Below are 24,117 nucleotides of genomic sequence, written 5' to 3' on the forward strand. Positions count from 1 at the left end.
TCAGTTCACTGACACTGGAGCTTCCAGGTACCAATAAGCGGGCAGCAAATGCAGAACAACTTACCCAGTTTGTTTATCTGACTCAGTAGTTCTGCTGCATCCAAATCTACCATCAGCTTGATAAACACCTGCACAAAGGGATTCTGCAGGGCGTTCTATCAACAATAAAAAGGGAAAAGCATTGGTTTGATCAGAAGCTACTCAAGCTCTTTCACAGCATGTTTCTAAAATACAACAAGCCTTCACTGACCATTTGTACAACCCCCTCCTACACCTTTCCTCATCTTCCATTTTTCACTCTGCAATGTTAGCTATGAAAATGTCATACAGAGCCCTGTGAGCCCAAGCCACTGTTTCTTGTAGTTAATGGAAGATGACTACTGAGTCTCCACCAGGCACTAGAGTCCCATGGAAAAGTCAGGACTAATCTTTGTTATTCTAAAGGTGCAGTAAATTTCATTTGTGTCTGGTTTAAGTCCTGCAGACACGGCCAGAGCACAAATGTAGCTTGGAGACCAGCAGACAGCTCTTTGTTTGGCTGAATAGTTCATTATTCCACCAATAAGTGCAGTCAGCAGAGAATATTTCATTTCACTTTTGCGTATTCCACTCTGGATTTTCTCTCAGTTCCATGGAAATTAGAATGAATTCCAGCCAGTGAAATTAACTTCTAATGCTTTAGGGTTCCAGAGATCTTATTTTCATCATTTTTTAAGAAAAAAAAAAAAAAAAGACAATTTTTACTGTGGAGAATAGGAAGCAAGTACATGAAACATTGCAGCTTACTGCTTTCTGTACCCAAGCAAGGCTAGGCTTCTTAGGAGGGGAAAATGAAATTTTATTTACATTCACTGAGGTACAAAGACATCTTCTAGCTCTTATGTGTGTACCCAGAGCTACATGCTTATTATAGATTCTGTTTTATTTCCTGAAAAAGTCATTTCTTGCCTGGTCTTGGCTGGCTGGATCACTCCATCAAGCAGAAAGTTAATTTGCAAACTGAAGAGCATTCCCTGCTCATCTTAGCCCTCCAGCAGGACTCAGAATGGCCAGTGCCAGGGAGCATATTACAAACAGACCATCTCAGAGAGAGGATTTGCATGGAAAGGTGCATCAGGAGTACTTCTGTCACAGCATCAGGCAGGCATGAACAGAAACTGTGAAGTCCAGAACAAAATCCTGAGAAGAGTCTCCCCAGCTGACCTAGATCCCCAAGGTTCCTGGAACTCCAATTTATTTCAGTGGAGAAATCCATCCTTCCAATTCCCTCCCACAGGAGAGGCAGGGGAGGTAGGATCTCATACCTTGATCATCGGAACTGTCTGGTTTAACTTAGTCAGCGAGTTCATGATGACAGGAGACTTGTCCAGCCACTCCTGGGATTTCAGGGCTAGATCAGCCATCTGCTCCAGAGTTGCATTAGACTGTAAAAAAGCCCACAACATAAGGATTAATTTATTCATTACATTAGAGCATTTTTAAATTAAATAAATCAATAAAACATCTAAGACCAAATTTATTTCCCTTTGGATTTTTCTTAGCACCCTATCACTGTTCACAAAACTGTCCTTTAAAACACTGAATTTGGATACAAGTACTTAAAATATAGCTTCATATGTGACATGTGGAGTCTGTCCTGGGTATCAGTTTTCCTTCTGCCAGCTATCTACTTGCCAACAAGTACTGGTTATAGCATTTGTGGGAGATATCTCTCAATGGAGAGATGGCTGAAAATATGGGGGTTAAAGGGTATAAACTTAAAAATAAATAAATTGTAGTATAAATATTAGACCAACAGCAACTGTTTTGAGGAAAGATTAATTCAAAGACAAAAGATGATTCATATGATCAGCAACACAACTAGGAAAAGATAAATTGACTAATGCTTTGGCCAGGGGCTTGTACTTGATGATCTCTGAAGTTCCCTTCCAACACCTACAATTCTATGATTCCATGAATACTCCAAACAGCCAGAAAATAAACTTCTGCTTCTCAAAGAAACAAGCCTGTGTTAGACAAATGCCAGTCCTTTTGAGTGGGTATATCCTGATGTACTGTGAAGATACCCATACCTTTCCCATGATTGCTCGAGTTTCTATTGTATCTGGTGTATAAAGGATCTTCCCAAGCACCATTGGTTTTAAAAAAGACCAAATTAAAGCTCCAGTTGGGGTCTTGACCAGGTCCAGGTAAAAGGATAAGCAAAATGGTGCTGCAGAGGGAGAAAAAGCAAACAAATTGCACAGAGAACAAATAGATCAGAGATAAGAAAGATACCAGCGTATTTTTTTCCCATCTGCCCAGCTTGTTGCTGTGCCCAGTGAATTACTTCAGAGCCCTCTTTCCTGATGAATGTAATGTGTCTTTACAAAAGCACCCCCAAGATCTCCTGTTGCTGAATTCAAGACGACAAGAATCTCTGTGTTTGAGCCAAGATTCTCTACTTGAAGGTTAAATGGAGTTTCGTGAACTCAGAGGAGCTAATAATGTCAGTGCAGTAGAAAAAAACTACACATCAAGAAAAAGCAGTGACCTGTCAGGCCCAAGACCAGATCAACAACAAATGGGAAACAGTGCAGTGCCAAGGCTATGCTGCTTTCCTTCTAATATTTATGGAAATAAACCACCAATAATCAGGGCAGTGCAGATCTTCAGCTGGCATAAATCATGAGCACTTACAGCCCTCCAGACACATACAGGGACACAGCTCAGCACTGGGTCTCTCTGGAAACAGTAGAGTTTGGCAGTGAAATGTTTTTGCCTTAAGGAAAAGCTACACTTACTGGAGTCTTGAGGAATTCCATATTTTGCCACCATCTTTTGGACATAGACATCCTCCATAGAAGAACTGTTGCTTACAGAGTCTCCAAAATCTGGAAGCAAGGACTCAAAAAACAGGGGTGTGATCTCCTGGTTGCAGAGGACTTTTGACATGGACTTAAACGTGCCACGTGTTATCCTAATGTTGTTTGGTTTAAATAATGCCTGCAGAAAAAAAAAAAAAAAACAAAAAAACAAAAGGATAATTTTGTCTCTATAAAATAAAATGAAATAATAAAACAAAATAAGAACTTTCCATGGAAATCATGCTCTTTGGCTAACCTCTGCTATGACAGAGGTGGTAAATTCAATTCCAGGTATGAGATTCAATGTGGGAATAATAATATAATATAATATAATATAATATAATATAATATAATATAATATAAGTATATATATATATATATAAAAAATATAATGTATGTACAGGAATTGCCTAGAATGTGTGCCTGTAGACACATACAGACCTGGGGTCACAAGACAGAATTTGTCCCCTACCCACACACACTTCTGCAACACACAGGCAAAGTGATTACCAGGAATGATTCCTGTGATCAGAGAGGGATTGGATCCAGTACTGGATGAAGTTAGTGGAAGTTCACTGCAGCTGTCAGAGCAGAATGGGTATGTACTGAACATTTTAGGCAGTCATGGGCCTTTGGGTGTGAACTGATGCAGACTAAAGCTAGAGTGAATTTTTGCTCTTGACTTCTGTGGGTTTGGTTAGCCTTTAGTGGGCAGTTCTCCAAGCTAACATTTCCAGTACCCTGTAGTAAGTGTACTGTTATTCAAGACTCCTCCCCTCCACTTTTGCTCCTAGTGTCCCTCCTGCTATCATGAGCACATGCTGGTCCCACTGCTCCAAATCAAAGCTCTCCCAGGTAGACAACCTATCTGTCTGAGAGAGCTTCTCAGAACACTGCTGGTTTAAAAGAGAATCAGTAATCTATGATTTAATATATCTTTGGCTTCTGGGTTAAGAAATTCCTGTGGAAATTGTTCCAGTGGTGCTTTGCCTCCAAAGCAGATGCAAACTACGCATACCTTAGTCAGTGGTACATTTCTAGACTGCCGGAGCTTTTTCAATGAATGAATAGCTTGTAGCAGTGGATCCACACCAGATTCAACCTCATGTCTGAAATACTTCATTTTTGTCAGAAGACCTAACATCTTATCCACGGGTTTCTGAAGTTCCTTAGGGAAAAACATCTACAAGAGGCAGGAAGGAAATCAATTATGATTAGCAGGAATCTGTGCCCACATGTATTTACACACCCACATTGTGTTAACTCCAAGACAAAGACTGGGGGATTTCCAAAGCTGTTAGGAGGATTAGGGAGCAGGAGTCCCATGGGAAAAGAATGGAGTTTGTATTCCTAAATCCCCAAGTGCTTTTGCAAACCACTCCCTGAATATTACCTATGCTGAGCATTGCATGTTGCAAAACACCTCCTGTTGGGACAGGTTTATCAGAGGTATCCAAGCAGTAGCACTTTGCACAACACAGGTACCAAACACTATGAGTGACTTCTGACCTGAGTAAAATTCATTTGCATTCTCATTTTAAAAACTTTTCTTTTGTTTTTTCTCCCTCAGGATCACCTCTGTAGCATTTTCAAATCTGTATTCAATACACACTTCATGCTGTTTCTATAGTTGTGTGTGTGGGATATTTCTATAATTTAACAACTTGTCAGTGCCAACTAGATTAGGAAAATACATATTACAGGACATTTTTCCAGGGCCTCCCTTTCCTGGGAGTAAAAGAATTTAGCTTTGGTTTTGGGAAGCCTGAACTCAGCCGGGAATGTTCAAGAGGTTGTGACGGCATATAAATGGTACTAGCAGATAGGGAGGCATTTAGAGTAGGACCAACGCTTTTAAATGAGGTTTGCTGGTTTACACCAGCTGGGATCCTCATTTATATCCACACTGTCACAGCATGGATATGCAATAAAAATTACTGCACGAGCAAAGCCTGATCTTTGGCTTGTGTAAATCAGCATAGCTTCTGGCCACTGCAATGATATTTTATGACCTTTCAGCCACTACATGCAGCACAGACTATAGAAAGCACTCTACAAATCCAGCACTAACCTTGTATAAGAAATTGTAAATGTCTAAGTGTCGTAACAGAGTGACCCCCAGGATGTAGGTCTCACGAGTCCTCTCTGAAAGGGAGAGATTGCAGAACTCCTCCACTGCTATTTGCAGCTGTGGGTCAGCAGGACGCACGCTACAAGACTCCAGCTGGAGAATCTGAGAAATGAGCTGTGTTTGCACAAAAGAAGAGATTTGTTAGGGGGTAGACTGCTTGCTCCAATATGCATGGATTAATCTTGACTTGCTGTTATTCTTTCTACAGTGTCATATTGCAGCCCTGAGAACCAGAAAACATCTACCTGTTAGTCCTGCTCCAAGGGACAAATCCTAAAGATTGTGTTTTACTGCCCATCTTGCACAGTAGTAAAAGTTTTTGTGGCTTCAATTTCACACTGACTGATGCATGTCAAATTTGGGAAACAGCATGCTCTTTGGGGCTCAGTCTGGACAAAAATGGTTGGGAAGGGGAACAGCATCTGGAGCTCTGCTTGCACGGGAGGCTGAGGAAGTCAAGCTCATCTCTCATTATGGATGGCTATTTTTGGACATTGAGCACTCTCACAAATTGTCATTAGAAATGTGTTTTACCATCTGGACAGCAACAACTTCTCAGTGCTGAGGACTCCACCAAGGACCCCACTCAGTTCTCATCAGTCTGATAAAGTGAATTGTGCCCTTGCTATGGATTGGAGCAACCACTCACCAGGCAATGTATGGCTGCTTACCAGCTACTGGAGACAGCCAAAGAGAACATATGGTTCTTGGTCTCCAGTGGCTGAAGTGACGTCAATGACTGCTCTTACTGCATTTCTGATGGCTACTTTGATCCATAGCATGATATACTGTTGTGGTAGTTTTAGGCTATGCCTTATAAAAATTTTTCACAGATCTTGAACAGAAAGTAGTAAGATGTAAATAATTCACTATTGGGTATAAAAAGGGAAACAATGATAGTTCTAAACAATCCCATTTGAAAGATAACAGACTTAAGCTAGTAATGTAAACAATTTCTCTCTCTTCTCACTTCCTCAGGCTGGGAGACACTAACTTGCTTCTGCTTGACCTTGGCTGCAGTGCTTTGGTTGTGACTGGCATTAACTTCTCTGCTTCTGTCTCTCGTCCCTTTTGTACAGGGGGATAAGTGGGAGGCAGGGAGAGAGAAGCTAGTAGCTTCCCCTGGTCCTTGGCCAGGGAGGTTCTTGTGCTGTTCATTAATTGTAAATACTGTATATTTGTACATATTCACTGCATTCCATTGTAGATTGTAGTTTTGCTTCCATTCGCTTCCAACTGAGCTGTTCTGGCAAACCTAATCTTGAGGGGGAATTTTCCACCCACCACAACGTTCTACTCCTGTGAGTTCATCTACCTCTCTCTGTTCTATCACACATTCAGTGATCTGCTTAGCTGCATTCACTAACATATTCTACTTTTAGTGGTCTGAGAGGTAGAAAGCAATAAAATCTCTTGCTAGGATGACAGCAAACTTACCTGGCTGCTGTTTTCTGGGAGAGATGCTTCCAAAAGAGCATCAATACTGGCTATGGACATTCTTGTTGCTTTTTTCAGATCCTGTTTGAGCTGGTCCACATTTTTAAAGACATCTCCTAACCTTTCTATAAAGAACAATCAAACAACTGATGTAACAGCTTTCTTCAGACATACAACAATTTCAAGCACACAGAAAGGACCCTAGATAAAATATGGCAGTGCAGTATCTCACTGCTGATAAGGGGAAAAAATCCCAACAAACCAAACATAAACCCACAAACAACAACAAAGAAAAAAAAAAACCCAAACTTTTAAAATAGAGTCATATTTCCTAGGTTTTACAGTCTAATTTGTGAACTGAAGTTGACAGATCTAGGGATTGAAAAAGTTGCTCAAATACAAAGATTTGGGACTTTCACCACATTGGGCTGTAGAGAAAATAAACGGTGGTCTAGAACATGCTCTGGAATTGCCCTAGATAAAGGATCCCAAGGACATGTCAATGGATATTTCATTAATAGAATTTCTTCCTGGCAGCTAAGCAAGTCTTGGAATTTCCAGAAAAAAATATGGTACCAGTGCTGATGTTTACCAACATTGTAAAGCAAATATAGAGAACTACCTTGCTTGTTAGAATCTGTTAAATTTTCAGTCATGTTCAACATGGAATTCAAAGCAGTAACATATTGAGGAATCTCTTGAAAGAAAGCAATTTCTGGTACATTTTCATGAAACCTAAATTGGAAAAACAGAATGACCAGCAAAATTAGGAATATGAAAAGAAAGAAAAAAAGATATCTAATATTTTCATAAATAGAATAGTAAAGCAGTGTAACTCAGAGGGAGAGCCTCACCATTTCATTTGTGCCTGGATGTTTGTGGCATTCCCAATCAGTACAGTTTGAAGCTCTTGGGAGATTCTTCTGTGATTCAGTACATTGGTCACAACTTGATTACTCACTTCAATAGCACGGAGGAGCTGCTCGTGAGACTGACTTTGTTCACACAGTTCTCCAAAGCTAACATCAGGGAGATGGCAAATTTGCTGTATTGACTTAAAGCTCTCATAGTCACAAAGAAGTGCTGTCAGATCCCGAAGGCGAGAGATCTTCAAAGGAAACAATTGGATGACAGAATTATAAAAGACAAGTTTTAAAGAGTCTAGCTGTCCCTTTCTCTTCTCCTTCAGGATTAAAATACATACATACATACATACATATATATTTGTGTGTGTGTATGAATGTGTGTGTGTATTCTTATTCAATAGAACACAACAATCATTTGAATCTATGTGAGTTTGTAGCAGTTCTGGCTACATGACATTGCACAGGATCTCATAAATCTTGCCAGCCTTAACATATCATTTCCTCTGCCCAACAAGCTTACACAGCATTACTCCATTTGGACATACCCATTGACTAATTAATCCTCCCAGAGGCCAAGTAAATCTACCATGTGCAACAGGTTTAGCCTTTCAGATACCACCTGGTCATCTCTACTACAGCATATGAAACAGTTGGCTAGAAGTCAGGATTTCCACATCTGCCAGCTTGTGTAATATTACAGTCCTTTGCCCACTCTTCTATTATGGGATTTCCTCTTGTCTGACATGATCAATAGAATAGAATGATTAATGGAATAGAAGGATTAATGGAATAGAATGATGAATGGAATGGAATGGAATGGAATAGAATTAACCAGGTTGGAAAAGTCCTTTGAGATTATCGAGTCCAACCTATCATCCAACACTATCTAATCAACTAAACCATGGCACCAAGCACCCCATCCAGTCTCCTCCTGAACACCTCCAGTGATGGTGACTCCACCACCTCCCTGGGCAGCCCATTCCAATGGCCAATCACCCTTTCTATGAAGAACTTCTTCCTAACATCCAATCTAAACCTCCCCTGGTGCAGCTTGAGACTGTGTCCTCTTATTCTGATGCTGGGTGCTAGAGAGAAGAGACCTGGCAAGAACTATTATCTGGTTTGTGCCTCTAAGTACTAGGCTCATCGTATTGCTGTTACAGATACACCAGGCAACAACAGTGTTTCATACAGTTACCTTTTCCAAAAGTCTTCTAAAATTCTGTTTCTTATATGGAAAAACAGAGAGCATTCATGCTTTCAGTGCTATCATGTATCTATGGTGTAAGAAGTATTTTGTCCAAACCAGGCACTGTCAAATCCAAAGTTGGTGAGGGAAATCCATGAATGGGTGTCGCTTAGATGCTTAACCACAGAAACTATTCCATTGTTGAGAGATGTCTAGAGCTAAGGGAGCTTGTGGGGCCTTGGACTCCAGCCATTCTGGTGTCAGTATAGCTCCTTAGGCACAGTGGTAGCTAAGTTAGTAATGCTTATAACTGCCAACTGAGTATGTACAACTCCACTGATTTTCAGCAGGGCAGAAGTACCTAACTGCTTTTTGTGCCTTTGAGCACTCCTCCCTATGTACTTCTTAAATGAAGCTGAGGCATCCCAGAATGACATCAACTCTGCAAGGTGCTTTGCAAAGTCTCAATGTACTGAACTTCAAAAGTTCTTGTGCTCCAATCTATATGGAATATGGTGCCACTGGCAACCTATGCAGTGCTCAACATTTTGGGATGGCTTATAGGAAAGAGAAGCCTGGGTGGACAGAGTCACCTCTACCTACTCAGAAAAATGGGTGTACACTGGCTGGGGATTCATATAAGAACAATTTCCTCAGCCCAGTTTAATGGTGATCTTTAAATTAAGGCAGCAGGCAGAAAACAGAGTTTCAATCCCAGTTTTTCTCAGCTGTTCTTTTAAGAATTTTTTTTTTCCATATAATGTTTTTTAAAACCTCTATTTCATATTCATGTATCTCTGCACGATGTCCTTCAAGTCAGCATTTTAAGCAGACTCACTTTTAGCTTCAGGAGCTCTGGTATGGATGAATGTTTCTCAGAGGTATTATTTTGCATAAAAGGGTTCTTTTTCAGATGAGCTTGCTTCAAAAGCAGTGTGATGTTTTCTGTGCAAGGAAGAAAACAGAAGTTACTTGAGACAGAAACATCAGACTTGCAGAAACTTCACAGACAGGCATATCAGTACATTTTATTCTGAGACCTGCTGAGTATTGCTGTTTTCCACCATAATCACATGCCTCAGGAGCCCTGAAATCATGGAGCAAGACATAGGTTGTAATCTGGATTATAATGGATCCAGTCTGAGTAGGTGCTCTGGTCCTAAAGAAATCCATCCCACACTGGTAGCAGGATTTTTGTCAGTGTCCTTCAGAGCACAGACATTATCTCTATTCTGTGAGCAGATAAACCTCACAGGCTTTACAATAAGCTCAGGTGATGAGTATCTACATGAAATGCCATGTTAACTCTCAAAAATAACTGCTGTCATCTTATGGGTACATGAAGTTGGAAAGGGAATATAGTTTTCTATTTGTAAGATTTCTTTATCTGAGTGTCAGCAACCTGTCATCAGACAGCAAAGAGCAGATGTGCCTTTTGGATAGAGTTGGATGGAAAACTTATATCAGCAATGTGACATAACTCAAACAAAAAAGGAGTCTGTCTTCCCCAGGTCTCACAGCTCAAATTAATTGCCAGCAGATAAAACCATGCAGCACCATTCCTTCCCATCATTAAACAAAACTCTTTGAAAAGCCAGGCACAATATATTCCAGCTGAGGTCCCACAACATTAATGAAATCATGATTACCTGTCAATTTGCTGTCTTCATCTCTGGTGGCATTTATTAAACACATCAGGTAAGGGTGATAGCTGTTATTCACTGTCACCTGCAAGATGGTGTTTTCAAACTCTAAAAACAAAAATCTGAAAAATAAAACAGGATTTTAAATCAGATTCTCTTTCATAAAGAAGTGATATTAGTGAGCAACCTGCCAGATGCATAGATGCTGCTCCTTGGTGATGCAAATAAGAATTCCTGAGCCATTTGTCTCCCACAACATCTCCTATGCAGGTACTCTCCCAATTTTATTTCATCAGTTCTATTTTGCTGTTATTTCCCAAAGCTCTCATTCACTCTCAAAATATATGTATAAGAAAATACAGTTGAAAATTTAACTCTAGATGGAAAGCCATGACTAGGAGGGACTGAGAATCAGAATTTAGGGAGTCATATCACAAAGAAAGGGCTTCTGAAGAATTTATTACTGGTGGTGAGCACCCTGCAAGATTCTGCTTCTACCACAAACTGATACATGCCAACACAGAACATTTTTGCAAGTCCCACTTTTAACTACATCACAGGACCACATGTCAGTTCAAGGAGAAATTTCTCTTCTTCACTTTAACCTACATTAGCCCCAGTGTCCTAAATTTTGATGATTTCAGGCTTATGTTGCTCCACTGAATGAAAATAAGATACTTCACATGCTGAAATGAGCATGGCAGTCACTACCCATAAATGAAATTACAATACCCCCAAAAAATGTAAACTCACCGTGTGATTAAACTGGTTGGTGACAGACTTTGGTCACTCTGAGCCCAAGGTAGGGTCTTGTTGTACAGGGTTTCTGTCATGGCAATGAAGTGATGGGTGACAACATCAGTCACACTATCAAAACTAGTCTTGCTGGAGAGTAAAGTCAAACCAGAACTTATCTTGAATTCATTTAGCAGTTCAGAGAAGTTCAGTCTCTTGAGAATGTAGAGACTGCCTTCTACTATGTCTGCAGCTGACAAACTGTTGGCAGAGTTGTTTGCCACTGTTTCCAACAACTTTGCAAAGGCAGCTTCCTCAGTTAGATCCCTTTTGGTGTTTAGGAAACTGTCAATCACATCCCAGATGCCTGAGTAATACCTCCATGTGGTGAGGTTGAAGGCACTTTGGAGACTCCGCAGTAGGTTGTTCATGTTGACCTCATCCTGTGCTACACTAAAGAGTGTGGACACGTTATTCCAGACTGCTAAGCCATCAGAGAAGTTTAGGGAGTTCAGTACTTCTTCATTCACCATGAAAGGAATAACCAGGTTCAAAAGCTGAGATGGAAGCAGATCGTCCACATCTGGGACTTCGGCCAGGCAGGATGCATTACTCTGCAGCAGCCCCTCTGTGACAGCTGTCAGAGCTCTCATCTGCTCCTCCACCCAAGAGTTTTCCAGATCAGAGACAAGGTTTAATTTGGAAAGGAAACTCAGAGAAAACTGCAGAGCCTGGACAATGCAAGATAGCTCCTTGGAAAAGTGTTCACTGCCATTCTTGTAGATAGCAGCAAACTCTGGAGACAGTTTCAGGTTTGTTATTGCAAGCTGGAACATTTCTGTAAAGGTGTCATTGTGCATTGTTCCATCCTCCATGCCCACAGAATCAAAGAGAGGTTTGCAGGGGCTGCCTGCCAAGGACTCACTCAGAGTGGCATTTTCAAACAGCATCTCAAGCGTGACATGGAGCACATCCTGAGCAGAGCAGTTCTGGATTGCTCCATAACCATTGTAGATTTTCTGAAGGAAAGGACTTAAGGCCACATGCAAGAACTCCCAAATCTTCACCCCTAGCAAAGGATTGTCCTGTAAGGAAGACTGGTTGAACTCCTTCTGCAGCAGAAAATGTGAGAAATTATAGACAATGTCCATTTTTTCTTCAAACGTTTTGTTTAAGTTGGTGTCATGCAGCACTTTCATTCCTGCTTTCCATATTTCACTCAGTCTCTGCAAATAGTTACTGTAAGAATCAAATAACAGGCTGCTAGTTTCAAGCTCACTGATATTATACCTTCTCTGCAATTCTTTTAAAATTAAGATACCCCTTTGCACAGCCTGCAAGTATATGGACATGTTGGCTCTTCTGGAATCTTCTTCACCATACAGCTCAAACATGGAGGATACAAAGTCTATTACTTCTTTCAGTTCCTTGCTGAAAAGAAAGCTGGAGTCTTTTTTTATGGTTCTGAACTGATTTTGAAGTATGTCTAGAAGTGACTGGAAAGTCAGACTGTCTGTAATATTCCAGTTTATGGACTGAAATACTTCAGCAATATGCCAAAAAGCAAGAAGTTCATTTCTCTGCCTTAGCTGAGGGGAATTCTGGAGTTTTTGCATTAGCTTAGCCAAGGAAGAGATCAGTAGATAATGATCACTGGTATTCACCTCTGCCATAGCAGCAAGAAGCTGATCAAGGGACAAGAGTTGTTCTGCAAAATTTTCAGAAGTCACAGGGGTCAACAAGAAGTCAGGAAATAATGATGACAATTCTTCGTTTGTACTGAGATAATTCTCAATATTTTCAAGCGAGACTGAATCAAGTGCAATCATTTTGATAGCCTCCCATGCTTTCTCTGTATTAAAATGAGCCCTGTTTAACATTGTCTGATTCCAAATCACTGCAGCCATAGTTAGAATATCTTGATTTTCTTCCCTGTAGGGACTACCAAAGAACAATCTTTCACCTCCAGCTTCATAGAGTGAGAGTATTTCTTGAAGTAGCCTTTCCAAGTCCAGTGTGCTGTTTGTGACAGAACTTGAATTGAAAAAGAGTTTTAAGGAATTATACAAATAATTCAGATCCAAGGATTTAATTCCTCTACTAGAATTATAAAAGATCTGATGTACTACTGTCTTTCCAGGAGCTACTCCAAAGTCCACAAGAATTAGGGCTTTATTCATCATTTCCAAGAGTTTCACATATTCACCCACTTCTGTTAGGTTCCATTTGGTGGTCAAAATGTTGCCAGTGGCATGCCACAGCCGTGAGAAATGTGCCCAGTCCAACTGCTTGGAAGCCTTTCTGCCTTCTTGTATCAGTTCATATATACTGTTGTTCCCAATGGGAAGAGTTGGTAGCAGAGGCAAAAGCACAGGAAGACTGTGCCAGTCTGCCAAGCTGTCAGAGAAATGTAGGGAGTTCAGTGCTTCTTCATTCACCATGAAAGGAATAACCAGGTTCAAAAGCTGAGATGGAAGCAGATCATCCGCATCGGGGACTGAGACCGGGCAGGAGGCGTTTCTCTGCAGCAGCCCCTCTTTGACAGCTGTCAGAGCTCTCATCTGCTCCTCCACCCAAGAGCTTTCCAGATCAGAGACAAGGTTTAATTTGGAAAGGAAACTCAGAGAAAACTGCAGAGCCTGGACAATGCAAGATAGCTCCTTGGAAAAGTGTTCACTGTCGTTCTTGTAGATAGCAGCAAACTCTGGAGACAGTTTCAGGTTTGTTATTGCAAGCTGGAACATTTCTGTAAAGGTGTCATTGTGCATTGTTCCATCCTCCATGCCCACAGAATCAAAGAGAGGTTTGCAGGGGCTGCCTGCCAAGGACTCACTCAGAGTGGCATTTTCAAACAGCATCTCAAGCGTGACATGGAGCACATCCTGAGCAGAGCAGTTCTGGATTGCTCCATAATCATTGTAGATCTTCTGAAGGAAAGGACTTAAGGCCATATGCAAGAACTCCCAAATCTTTGCCTCTATCAAAGTATTGTCCTGTAAGGAAGACTGGTTGAACTCCTGCAGTAGAAGGTGTGTTAAGTTAAAGATTGGACTAATTATTTCTTCACTGGAAGTTTCACTGGCACTTACATAATGAAGGATTTTCATTCCCATCTTAAGAAATTCAGACACGCTTTCAATGGTTTTATTGTCAAAATTAAAGAAAAGATCTATAGATTTTAACTTAGTGACATTATAATTCAGCTGTAGGTCTTTTAATATGTGCAAGGTCTTTTGTATGGCTTGAATGGCTAGTGAGATATTGGCTGCTTCAGAGTTTCCCCCAAACTCCTTAAACACTGCTGTTACAAGTTCTGACAATTGATCCAATTGTGCACTAAAAGCACTACTTGAATTATTATTCAGCTTTTGTAAATGGCTGTTTAATACCTCTAAAAACTGCCCATAGGCTATGATGCCTGTGTTATTCCACTTCATTGACCTCAGTTTTTCCCCAAGGCGCCAATAGATGTTCAACTTATCCCGCCAGGCTTCACCCATGGAGCTTTCTACCTTTCGCATCAGTTCAAACACAGGCTTCAGTAGGTACTGATAACCTACATTTGCGTCTGTCATTATGAAAAATATCTTCTGGAGAGCCAGGAGCTGGTCTTGAAAGTTTTTGTAGGACACAGGCTTAAGCAGATAATCGGAAAACAAAGAAGGTATTTCTTCCATTCCATTTAAATGCTCTCTGATGTCTTCCAGAAATGATGGCATGCTCTTGGAGAGCAACATTTTGAGAGCATCCTCAGTTTGAGTTGTACTAAAATTGGAATTATTAAACAGAACTGGATTCCAAATCATTGTAGCTAATTTTAAAGCACTCTGAATTTCTTTCCACTGGGTCATTATATTGAAAATGGAAGTACCATTAAAGTCACTCTGTAATTGCAGTGATGTGAAGTTATAGATTTCATCAATTATTTCCTTATTATATGGTTCCTTTAATTTATAATCATGGTGTGGATTCATTCCCAGTTCAAGAATTGCATACAATTTCTGTAATGTTTCATTCTTCAAATTTTTGAATAGATTTAAGCTTTTTAATTCACTTCTATTCATTTTTTTCTCAAAGCCTTTTAAACGATGTAGAGAGTTTTGTATGGCTTCTAAATCATCTGAATTAATGGACCTCTTGGAGACTTTTCCACCAATCTCTGCTGACTTTATTCTTCTGGAGGGGAAAAAAAAAAGCATTTTAGTGAATATGAAATCAATGCAAGTGGAAATGTAAAGTGATTTAGAGCAAAGATCATAGATTTGAATTATAATGTTAGCAATATCCCTTTAGCTAATGTCTTACCTCAGAACTTCCTCCAATTCAGATACTAAAGTCCAATTGTCTTTCCAGTTAACAAAGAGATTGCAAATGTATCTTGTCACCACATTTATTTCTTTATCTACAATAAACATGTAAAGAGAATATTAGTAAAGCTCACATAAATTTGGAAATCTGTTAGGGATAATGTGTGTAGGAAGTTAGGCTCCTGTGAAAACACACAAGATGTTGGACAGAAATTTGACTGATTTGATGGAGATTGTGGAAGTTGAGCAGAAAATGGATGGCTTTATCAATCTGCCTCTTGTAGCATTTAGATACTAGACCTTTCCCTTGCACATTCATATAACCTTGGTCAGAGGTAGATGTCAAGGACTCTTCCTCTGCTGTAAGTCAACAGGGTTTAGAGGAACAGCTAATCTTAACATATGCAACTTGTTGAGCAGCTCAGGCACAGGCCCTACCTTGATATACTGAGGTGAGTTTGACAGAGGTCACAAACAGAGACAGATTTTCACAAAAAAAGAAAAGCCCAAACCAAAAACCAACCAAATAACCAACCAACAAACAAGCCCAACAACAAAACACCCAAAACAACAAAAACAAAAAAGCAAACCCCACTTCAGTAAAAAAATTACTGCTCCCCATTTCCACTGAGACTGCAAATTAATTGTCTACTGACAAAACTAAGGTCCTTTTAGTTTTCCACTTGCAATGAGGTATTTTATCCACATTTGTAAAAAGCTGAAAGAAGAAATCATTCCTCTGAGCCCTGAACAGTAAGCAGTCTGGATGGTTACTTATCAGCCTGTAGTTTGTTTCTCCTCAGTACCACAAGTTTTTAGCAGGGAGATGACTATATGGAGGAGCCTTACCTTGCTCTGAACAGTTCAGGTAATATGGAGGATCTGTAAGCCCACTGTGAACAGTTTGGAATCTATCATCAGCCACAAGAGATGCAGAGACATTCTGAGCTGCCAGCATAATACTAAAGGGGAAAATAAATAAATAAATAAATAAATAAATAGTGGCTACAGGTTTATGAGAAGAAATAAAACAAGTGTTCAAATAGGAAACAGCTGGAGTACAGCCTAACATTCTTAAAATGTCTGACAGACAAAAAATTGCCCCTGCTTTTAGTTAGTTGTTTGATCTCACATAAAGTGCAAAAGGCTCTGGTGAGAAAGCCATGGTGGTGTACTGGCTCAAACCTATGTGTTGCACTCATTCAAAAGGTACTTCTTCAAAGGATTATGCAAAATCTATAGATCATTACAATCCTCACAATTGGTCTTAGAAAATGTTCAGATGATATGGCAGCCCAGCAATTCACTGCTGTGGCTGAATCTCCTCCTGAAAGAAACCAAGCAACAGGCAGACAAGGCTCCCAGGAGAGCAGGGATTCCTAGGGGACAACATCTATGGAAGGAAGAAGCAACCACAAATAACTGTTACCATTTCCAAATCTTCTTCTTTCTTCTTTTACACTGTAACAATCAGGCTGACATGGAAGCAAGGAATGTTTTCCAGTCTTAGGAAGGAACAAGCTGATCATCAGGCATATTGTATCGGGGAGGAAGTAATTTAAAAGGCTGTCTGTTCAATGTGTGCAGGCTACTGAAAACTTCACGGTGATTATTAGGCCCTTTTACTTCTCCTGTATAAAGAGCAGCTCTTCACTGTAGGCATAGGGTCACTGTGAAATGCACAATCTCTTTCCTGCCTCAAGTTCTGCAGGTGATACACAAAGAGCCTAGCTGAGCTGATTTCAGTGGCATGAATAAATACATACTGATTTGTGGGAACAGACTGCTACTGAGAACAGCACACCAGGGATCTCTCATCTCCTCATTTAACATAATATCTCCATGCAGGTTTTGTGGACCTGGTGCTCACCATTTCCATTCTGCAGAGGTGCTTGTTAGTAGGAGTCTTAGAAAGGGAAGAGAAGGAAGAAACTACAGCTTCAAATGACATATTTAGATGAGCAATGTGAGAGCCAAGGAGAAGGGGAGGACTGGCTTGCCAAAAGTAGATAGGTATCACACATGGAAGCAAGCACGGAAATAAGTGGTGGTGTTGCCCTTTTATTTCAGCCTTGCAGGGCTTTTGCAGATTGCTTGAGAGGAAAAGTTCAGCTTGCTTGTTTATCTGAAAAATTATCTTACAGCATCAAACACAAGCATTTGTGAATTCATTCTGTAAAGCAGGATTGTGTGGGTAATAAAATTTGTTCCTAAACTTTCTATTAGAATTCATGACTTTGAAGCTACTGTTCCACAGCAGTATTGTTTATCATGTGGTTGATACAGGTGCCACAATGAGCAAAAGTTCTTTTCTTCTGTATCTTGATATTTATACCACAAAGAAAATTCCCTGTAGGGCATTTCCTTAGGAGGTCAGTACTGCCTGAGTAAAAGACATGGTCGGGCTCACTAAGATGTGCTTTTGTAAGCATCATTAAAAATACTATTTGTGCAATCTCTGCAATAACTCTTTACTCATGGACTTACACTGCCAGATGTCAGGCATAAAAGCACTGCACAACTCTGGTGATGAAATTCTGAGTGCCTCTTTGTTGTACCTTTGATAACTTTGCCCAGCTCTGCAGCTGTGGAGCAAAGCAGAGCATCACAATAAATATTAATTCTTCCTGGGCACTCAAACAGTGCTAGTTCTCAGGCTTGATTCTGCAAGCCAGTAAATGCATACACAACAATCCTGTGACTAAAAGAGCAACATGAACAAAACATCTCTGAATAAAATTAAAATTCTTGCCACACTGCTACTGACTCCTTTAAGGGTAAGGACATCACAAGTTACAAATAGTTCTCACAATGCAGCAGAGCAAATTACCTAGATATTAAATGTACCAGGTTTTAAGTGCCTTGGCGACACACCAGTGATGAAAAGTGTATCCCTCTAAGCCTGGGTATAATCAAAGTGGCAGAGTTTCTACAACCTCTTTTGGCATCTTTACCTAGCTGCTCATGCATCCAAGGGAAAAAAAAAAGTAAGTCTGAAGACACTCATTTTCTTGTGGTCCTCCATGTGCTGTAACAAGTGGACTATAAGGAATAATTATAGCATTATCAGTCACATATCCAGTAGATGACTTGGAACAGCATCCCCTAATCTCTTGAGTAGCTCAAGTCTTTCAGAGATCAGTGAGAGTTTTAGCCCAACTACAAACCAGAAAAGGGATTTCAAGGATAAGCCTACTTAAACTGAGCTTTGCACATCATACAGGTGCATATAGCTTCAAATATTTCAGCACAGTTAACTTATGTGGTTAATCCAGCTCTGTTTTTCATACAAACAATGCCAAGAACACAAGCAGTATTTTGTTCTAAGAAGTCAGATTTATCTGTCTCTTCTCTGCTTTCTGGGAACCAGTCTCAATAGGTAAAATAGCAGTCAATTATATATATATATAATTAATTAAATTAATTAGTAATATATAATTTTTTATATATAATTGTTTTATGAATCTCTGAATTTGGCTTTGTGCTTTTCTAGAAGGAAGAAGTCAGCTGGTTTCTTTAGCAGAACAACTATCCAGCCAGGAGGGCTTTTCTTGAGTCAGGGAAAATGGTTGTTACTCACCACATTTTATACCTGTATGTGGGCAGGAGAGTGCCTCTAAGCAGGATGGAAAAAAACTAAGAGTTGATATCCAGCTCCTTTTTAAAAGTGACACAAGAGCCACTGAAAATCAAAATGTCATTCAAGGTCCACAGAGACTTTCAGAGATGCATTAGTGTGGAGCCATATCATCTCCCAAACAAATCATGCTTTTAAGCTAACATCCTTTCTTCAGGATGAGAGGTGATGTGTCCTTAGAGTTCAATGAGCAAACCCACCAACTTCCAGTGTCTATCCTGGCATTTTCTGTATTTTTACCTGTTTGGATCCTGAAGAAAATCAATTATGTCTTGCAGTTGCATGCTGCCCTGAAACACATCTGGGGCCAGCAAAAGGAGATGCCACAGGGAGTTGTCATTCTGCACTTGGGAGATGAGCATTAGAAACGAGACCATTTCATGGACAAATGTTGCTTGGTACTGTGGGTTGTGCTGCACCTTAACAAATAACAATGCAAGAAATTATTTCCGAAGAGGAACTCTTGCTGCTGGTGGGTCTGTTCCTGTTTTTCAGCCTGCACTGCACTTGTACACAACTCTACAAACAATACCTTCAATGGATTCCAGTGACAGGCAATAACTGAGAGAGTGGCTGTGCTTTATCTTCACACCCCAGACTGTACAATAAATTCTCTGTTTAGACAAGCCCTACGATTCACAATGTCCCAAACAGTCCAAAGACGACGAATACAAGAAAAATTAATATCAATCCCCACCCTGGCAAAGAAAGAGAAGGCATTACCTTTAAAGGGTTCATTTGCTTTAATTATATAGCTTTCCCAAAGACAAGTACTGCTTCAATCATGAATTGTTGGATCAGATGCAGGAGTTATTGGATGAAGTTATATGGCTGAGGTAATACATGATTAAATTTATTGCCTTCCCCAGCTTTAAATATCCTTATTTACATCACATCCTTACACTGTTCTGTTTACCTGTCACTGCAGCAGGGAAAATAAAAAGGAGAAACAGCACCCAGGCACAGTGAAAAGCCTTACTGGCCACTAGCTGGCAGCTGGTTGTCCTTGCCTTTCTGAGCTGTGTACTCAACTCTAAGGTCTTTGGGCTAATAACATTGACAAGAATTAGCTCATCATTGTCATGCTCTATATGTACTTTGCTATAGAGATGAGCACCTCCTAGCCAGGTGGGGTCATGTTTTGTCTCCCAAACACTGCAGTAACGTGTGAAATAACGCAGCTACTAGCTGCAAATACTAGGAAAGGCACTTACCTGAGAGAGCTGATTTCTGAACTCTTGGGTAAATGACTCTAAAAGGGATGAGTCAGTAAAGCAGAATGTCTGGTGGATGTTGGCTGCCATCTTCTCCTCAGAGAGATCAGGATGCGCTATGTATCGTGACAAGACCTCACACAGAATGACTTTGAGATTTGCTGCAGTTGAATATTGAGTCTGGCTCTGAAAATAAGACATAATGTTAAAGGCAGCTTTAAAGCAATACTCCATTTGGGACGGGTATAGACACAATTATGAGACTTTTTTGAGTGGTAGTAGTGATGTGAAGAGTATTATCATGGCAAGTGCTTACACACATACAGAATTGTAACAGGTGAACAATGTCACTGAAATTCCTCATATAGATAGAGAGAAACGTGTGCCTAAGTGTTTGCAGGCCTGTGGCAGTTTCAGGCTGTGCCAGAAAATTTTCCACAGATCTTGAACAGAAAGTGACAGAATGTAAATAAATTACCATTGGATGCAAAAGGGAAAATAATGATAAAGTCTGAGTAATGCTATTGGTCTGAAAAATAACAAAGTTAGTTGTGTAAACTACTTTTCAACTTCTTTGCTGTAGGAGATACTAACTGGTGCTTCTGTTAGCTTGCTGACCTCAACTGCACTCTTTGTTGTGGCTAAGTACTAATAAGCTTTTTCTCTGCTTTTTTCCTTTTTTCTCTTGCCCTGTGTACAGGGGAGAAAATGGGAGAAGAGGAAGAAGCTCTTGGTAACCCCCTGGTTGTGTCCAGGGGAGTTCTTGTGTTGTTTATAAATTGTAAACATAGGTAAATATTGTATATTTTGAACATACTCATTGCATTTCATATTTTAGATTGCAGTTGTGCTTGTAAATATAGCTTCATTTGCTTCCCAACTGAGCTGGTCTGGCAATTTTATCTTGGGGGGTAATTTCAACCCAGCACAAGACCTTAATATAAACCCATAAGCATACTGATGTCCATTACATGGTACCAAGTTTCTGATACAAAGGAGTTGTTCCTATACAAAGTCAATACCTATATAATAAGTATATGGTGCCTCTTGATGCTGCTTCACAAGTATTGTGGGCAGAGCTTGTGACATCACATCTTGAATTTCATGTGAAAGAAAACACACCCTAAACCCTTTAACTCTCTTCCTCTTCCCACAATAAAGCACATTCATGTAACAGGGGAGATCCAAAAGCAATAAAAGCTGTGTGTTGGTATGTTGAGCTTCTAACTCTTTAAATGTTCCCACTCAGCTGTTATGCAAATACAGACTTACCTTCCCAAAACTGAGGATTTTGTTGAACGTGCTGATGCTGGAAGTCAAGTTGGATGGTGATGAAATATTCTGAAGGGGTTTTTCTCCATGAGACACCAAATCCCCAGATGCTGCAATGCAGTTTGAAACATTGTATTTTACTCAATGTCTTTGAACCTCTTGGCTACATCAAACCCTGACAGAAGATAGCTGACTACAGCTTCGGGTATGTTGTCATTAGTATGTTTCCAAAGGTAGAGCCCATGGCATCCTGTAATTACTTACTTAAGATTTCTCCTGATGTAATTAAATCCTGGATTACATTATTTCTTCATGTATCTTTTTTTAAATTGAAAGCATTTCACTACCAGCTTGAAGTTCAACATTAATTTCCAACTCTTTTCTCCAGTCCTGCAGCTCCCCCATGCAGACAGAGAGATGGGGAGCTTTACAAGGGGCCTCATATCAGCTAAAACCATTAGCCCTGTAAGGAAGAGCTCTCCAGATTTTTTTGGTACCAGTTGGTGGTACTCATTATTCATAAAGAGCTCCAACATGGATGTGGTGCATTGCTGCTCGGTATACATGGTGGCACACTGCCAGGTGCCCAGCTGACACCCACTAAAGCCTACACTTGCACTCTCAAAACAACACATCTCACTGGAACAGGAGTTGTGCCAGCAGCAGCTATGACCTATGTAGTTGTTTTTTTAATAAGATGTAGAATTGAGGTCCTCTGTGGCCATCAGGATAAGTTGATAGTTCCCATAACTGCTTATCAGTTTATTTTTTTCCCCCCACACCTCTGTGTTCAGCCCCAGTTCTGCCTTTTCCTGCCTGCACACCACAGAGTGAGAGCATTGGCAGGAATGCTAATTGGAACAGAGAATGGCCAGGGCAGAATAGTCACAGAATTCAAGCCTGTAATCATTCATCTGACTGTGAGCTCCCTGGTGAAAGGACTATCCATCATGAAGGCTTGTGGACAGTACTAGCCATTACCATCAATAAATAATAATTGTAATGATTTTGTGGAAAATTTAAACCTGAAAGTTCCTTCAAGAAAGAGAATCACATTAGAGGAGAACATCACCAACAATAAATATCCACTGTGGCCAGAAAAAGATTTGTTTGCTGGATAACTGTGAATAAGAAATGCATCTGGGGGGAAAAAGAAAAGAAAAGAAAAAAGCTGTTTATGAACAATTTGTGGGTAGTAAAAGGGCAATATTCTATAAATAGCCAGGTCTTTAATTAATGTCCAAACAGTCTACGATCTCGTATTGCTCCTGTGAAACACAACAATTAATCCTGGTTTCTTGGCCAAATCCCCAAAATCTTTCCTGCAGCCAGTTACTTGTAATTAGTCCTAAGAATTTACACTAATGTGATGGCCATGGTCACATGCCTGTATAAAACACATAAATCATTTTAGCAGTCTTCTAAGAATTGCATCTCTGTCCAGAGAGCTTCAAAAGAAGCTTTTAAAGACCAGAACTTTGCAGAGCAGTTAATAACCTACCCAGTAAAGTGTTTCTGCTTTTAGGAACCTCTGCACTCCATGGCAATGGGTGCTTTTCCTTGGCCACACTGGATGAGCTCCTCCACATACTGGGAAAGGAAACAAAAAAAAAGATAAAAAGGAAAAGAGAAGAAAAAGATGACACCTGTAACATCTTGCAGAGTTCTTATGATCAAGCTTACACTTTACTGTCTGACTCCAAATGGGTCTATAGTTGGATTTCATGGCAGGTCTGTTGAAATATAGGTTGTACAAAATTCTGGTTCCTTCTTGAGGTTTGGCATGTATTTTGGGAAAGCACTCTGCAGTGCTCTCAGACATGAAACAGGTAGACAGGACTGTGTTCATGCCTGCTCTGCAGGGACATCAAAGGCAGGAAAGGCTTAAGATATGGATTTGGCTTAATTTAAAACAAATTCCTACTTCTGGAAAGAAAGCCTCATTGTATCAAGTTCTATTCTGTCCTCCACCAATATATGCTCAGTAAGAGAAAGAGTGCAGAATTTCATGGCAGTGTTAATGACACTGGGACTGAGCAGAAAATCCTTGATGTAAGCTGCTGTAAGCTAAAACAGCAGGTTGCACATCTCTACCAAGAAGTCCTTCAAAACATCAGTATCTTAATTCCTCCTTCACAAACATTTCACCACAGGGGAAAATAAAGGGTGGAAGATGTTGGTGTGGAGCTCAGGTTTTGCATTTAGGTTTCCTTTTATTAAGGGAAATCTCAAGCAGCTATCAAGGTCTTACACATCTTGGCAAATGCTTCTAAGGAACAGAATCCGAGATCAGAATCTTGCCTATTTTCTCTGCTGGACACCAGAATGACACAGTTTCAGGGCAAGTTATAAAACAATTTAACAAGACCTTTGGTGAGCTACACAATGGGAGAGGGGAAAAAAACCCAGCCTGGGTTAGCTGAATGTTACAAACTTCAGGCTATTACACAATGATGTATCCAGACAGGGAATAGTCACAGCTCAAATACTTTGCCTTCATGACAAACTCATCCGTGGTGATTCTACTCCTGAGGCAGAGCCACATCTATTCATGCTGGCTTCTGGAGTTCCCACCTATCCAGTCAACCTTCTGCTGAGGTTGTAATGCTCTGCTGTATCCTGCCAGGTTTGCTGTGACTACTTAATAGCCAAGTGATATTTTTGTTATTTTCTTTTGCAGAATACAATGTATTCCTAAGGTTGACATTGAGAACATAAGGGTAAGTATACCCACAGAGTTGTGTGGTACTTCACACAGTCAACTTTTAGCATCAATAATGATCAAGATGTTTATTAATAACTTGCGTAACTTCAGCTATGGTTTGGCCAAATCCTTTGAT

General features: G+C 40.1%; 1 protein-coding gene across 1 annotated transcript in view; it reads right to left on the reverse strand.

The window, feature by feature from the left end:
- ABCA12 (ATP binding cassette subfamily A member 12) overlaps nt 1–24,117 on the reverse strand; it is a 96,300-nt gene that overhangs the window by 48,926 nt on the left and 23,257 nt on the right. The window contains exons 4-21 of the mRNA XM_068138007.1: nt 22,779–22,867; nt 21,278–21,387; nt 20,006–20,191; nt 19,032–19,210; nt 16,004–16,116; nt 15,153–15,249; nt 10,866–15,023; nt 10,119–10,234; nt 9,308–9,414; nt 7,269–7,522; nt 7,037–7,149; nt 6,415–6,539; nt 4,918–5,091; nt 3,865–4,029; nt 2,784–2,985; nt 2,073–2,212; nt 1,305–1,424; nt 65–155 (exon numbers count right to left, since the gene is read on the reverse strand). Of these exons, the coding sequence (XP_067994108.1) occupies nt 65–155; nt 1,305–1,424; nt 2,073–2,212; nt 2,784–2,985; nt 3,865–4,029; nt 4,918–5,091; nt 6,415–6,539; nt 7,037–7,149; nt 7,269–7,522; nt 9,308–9,414; nt 10,119–10,234; nt 10,866–15,023; nt 15,153–15,249; nt 16,004–16,116; nt 19,032–19,210; nt 20,006–20,191; nt 21,278–21,387; nt 22,779–22,867 (6,539 nt within the window). The remainder of the gene's footprint in view (nt 1–64; nt 156–1,304; nt 1,425–2,072; nt 2,213–2,783; nt 2,986–3,864; nt 4,030–4,917; nt 5,092–6,414; nt 6,540–7,036; nt 7,150–7,268; nt 7,523–9,307; nt 9,415–10,118; nt 10,235–10,865; nt 15,024–15,152; nt 15,250–16,003; nt 16,117–19,031; nt 19,211–20,005; nt 20,192–21,277; nt 21,388–22,778; nt 22,868–24,117) is intronic.

Source organism: Melanerpes formicivorus, unplaced genomic scaffold (assembly GCF_026170545.1).
Source record: "Melanerpes formicivorus ecotype bairdi unplaced genomic scaffold, bMelFor1.0.p_v2 SCAF_5, whole genome shotgun sequence".
NCBI classification, from domain to species: domain Eukaryota; kingdom Metazoa; phylum Chordata; class Aves; order Piciformes; family Picidae; genus Melanerpes; species Melanerpes formicivorus.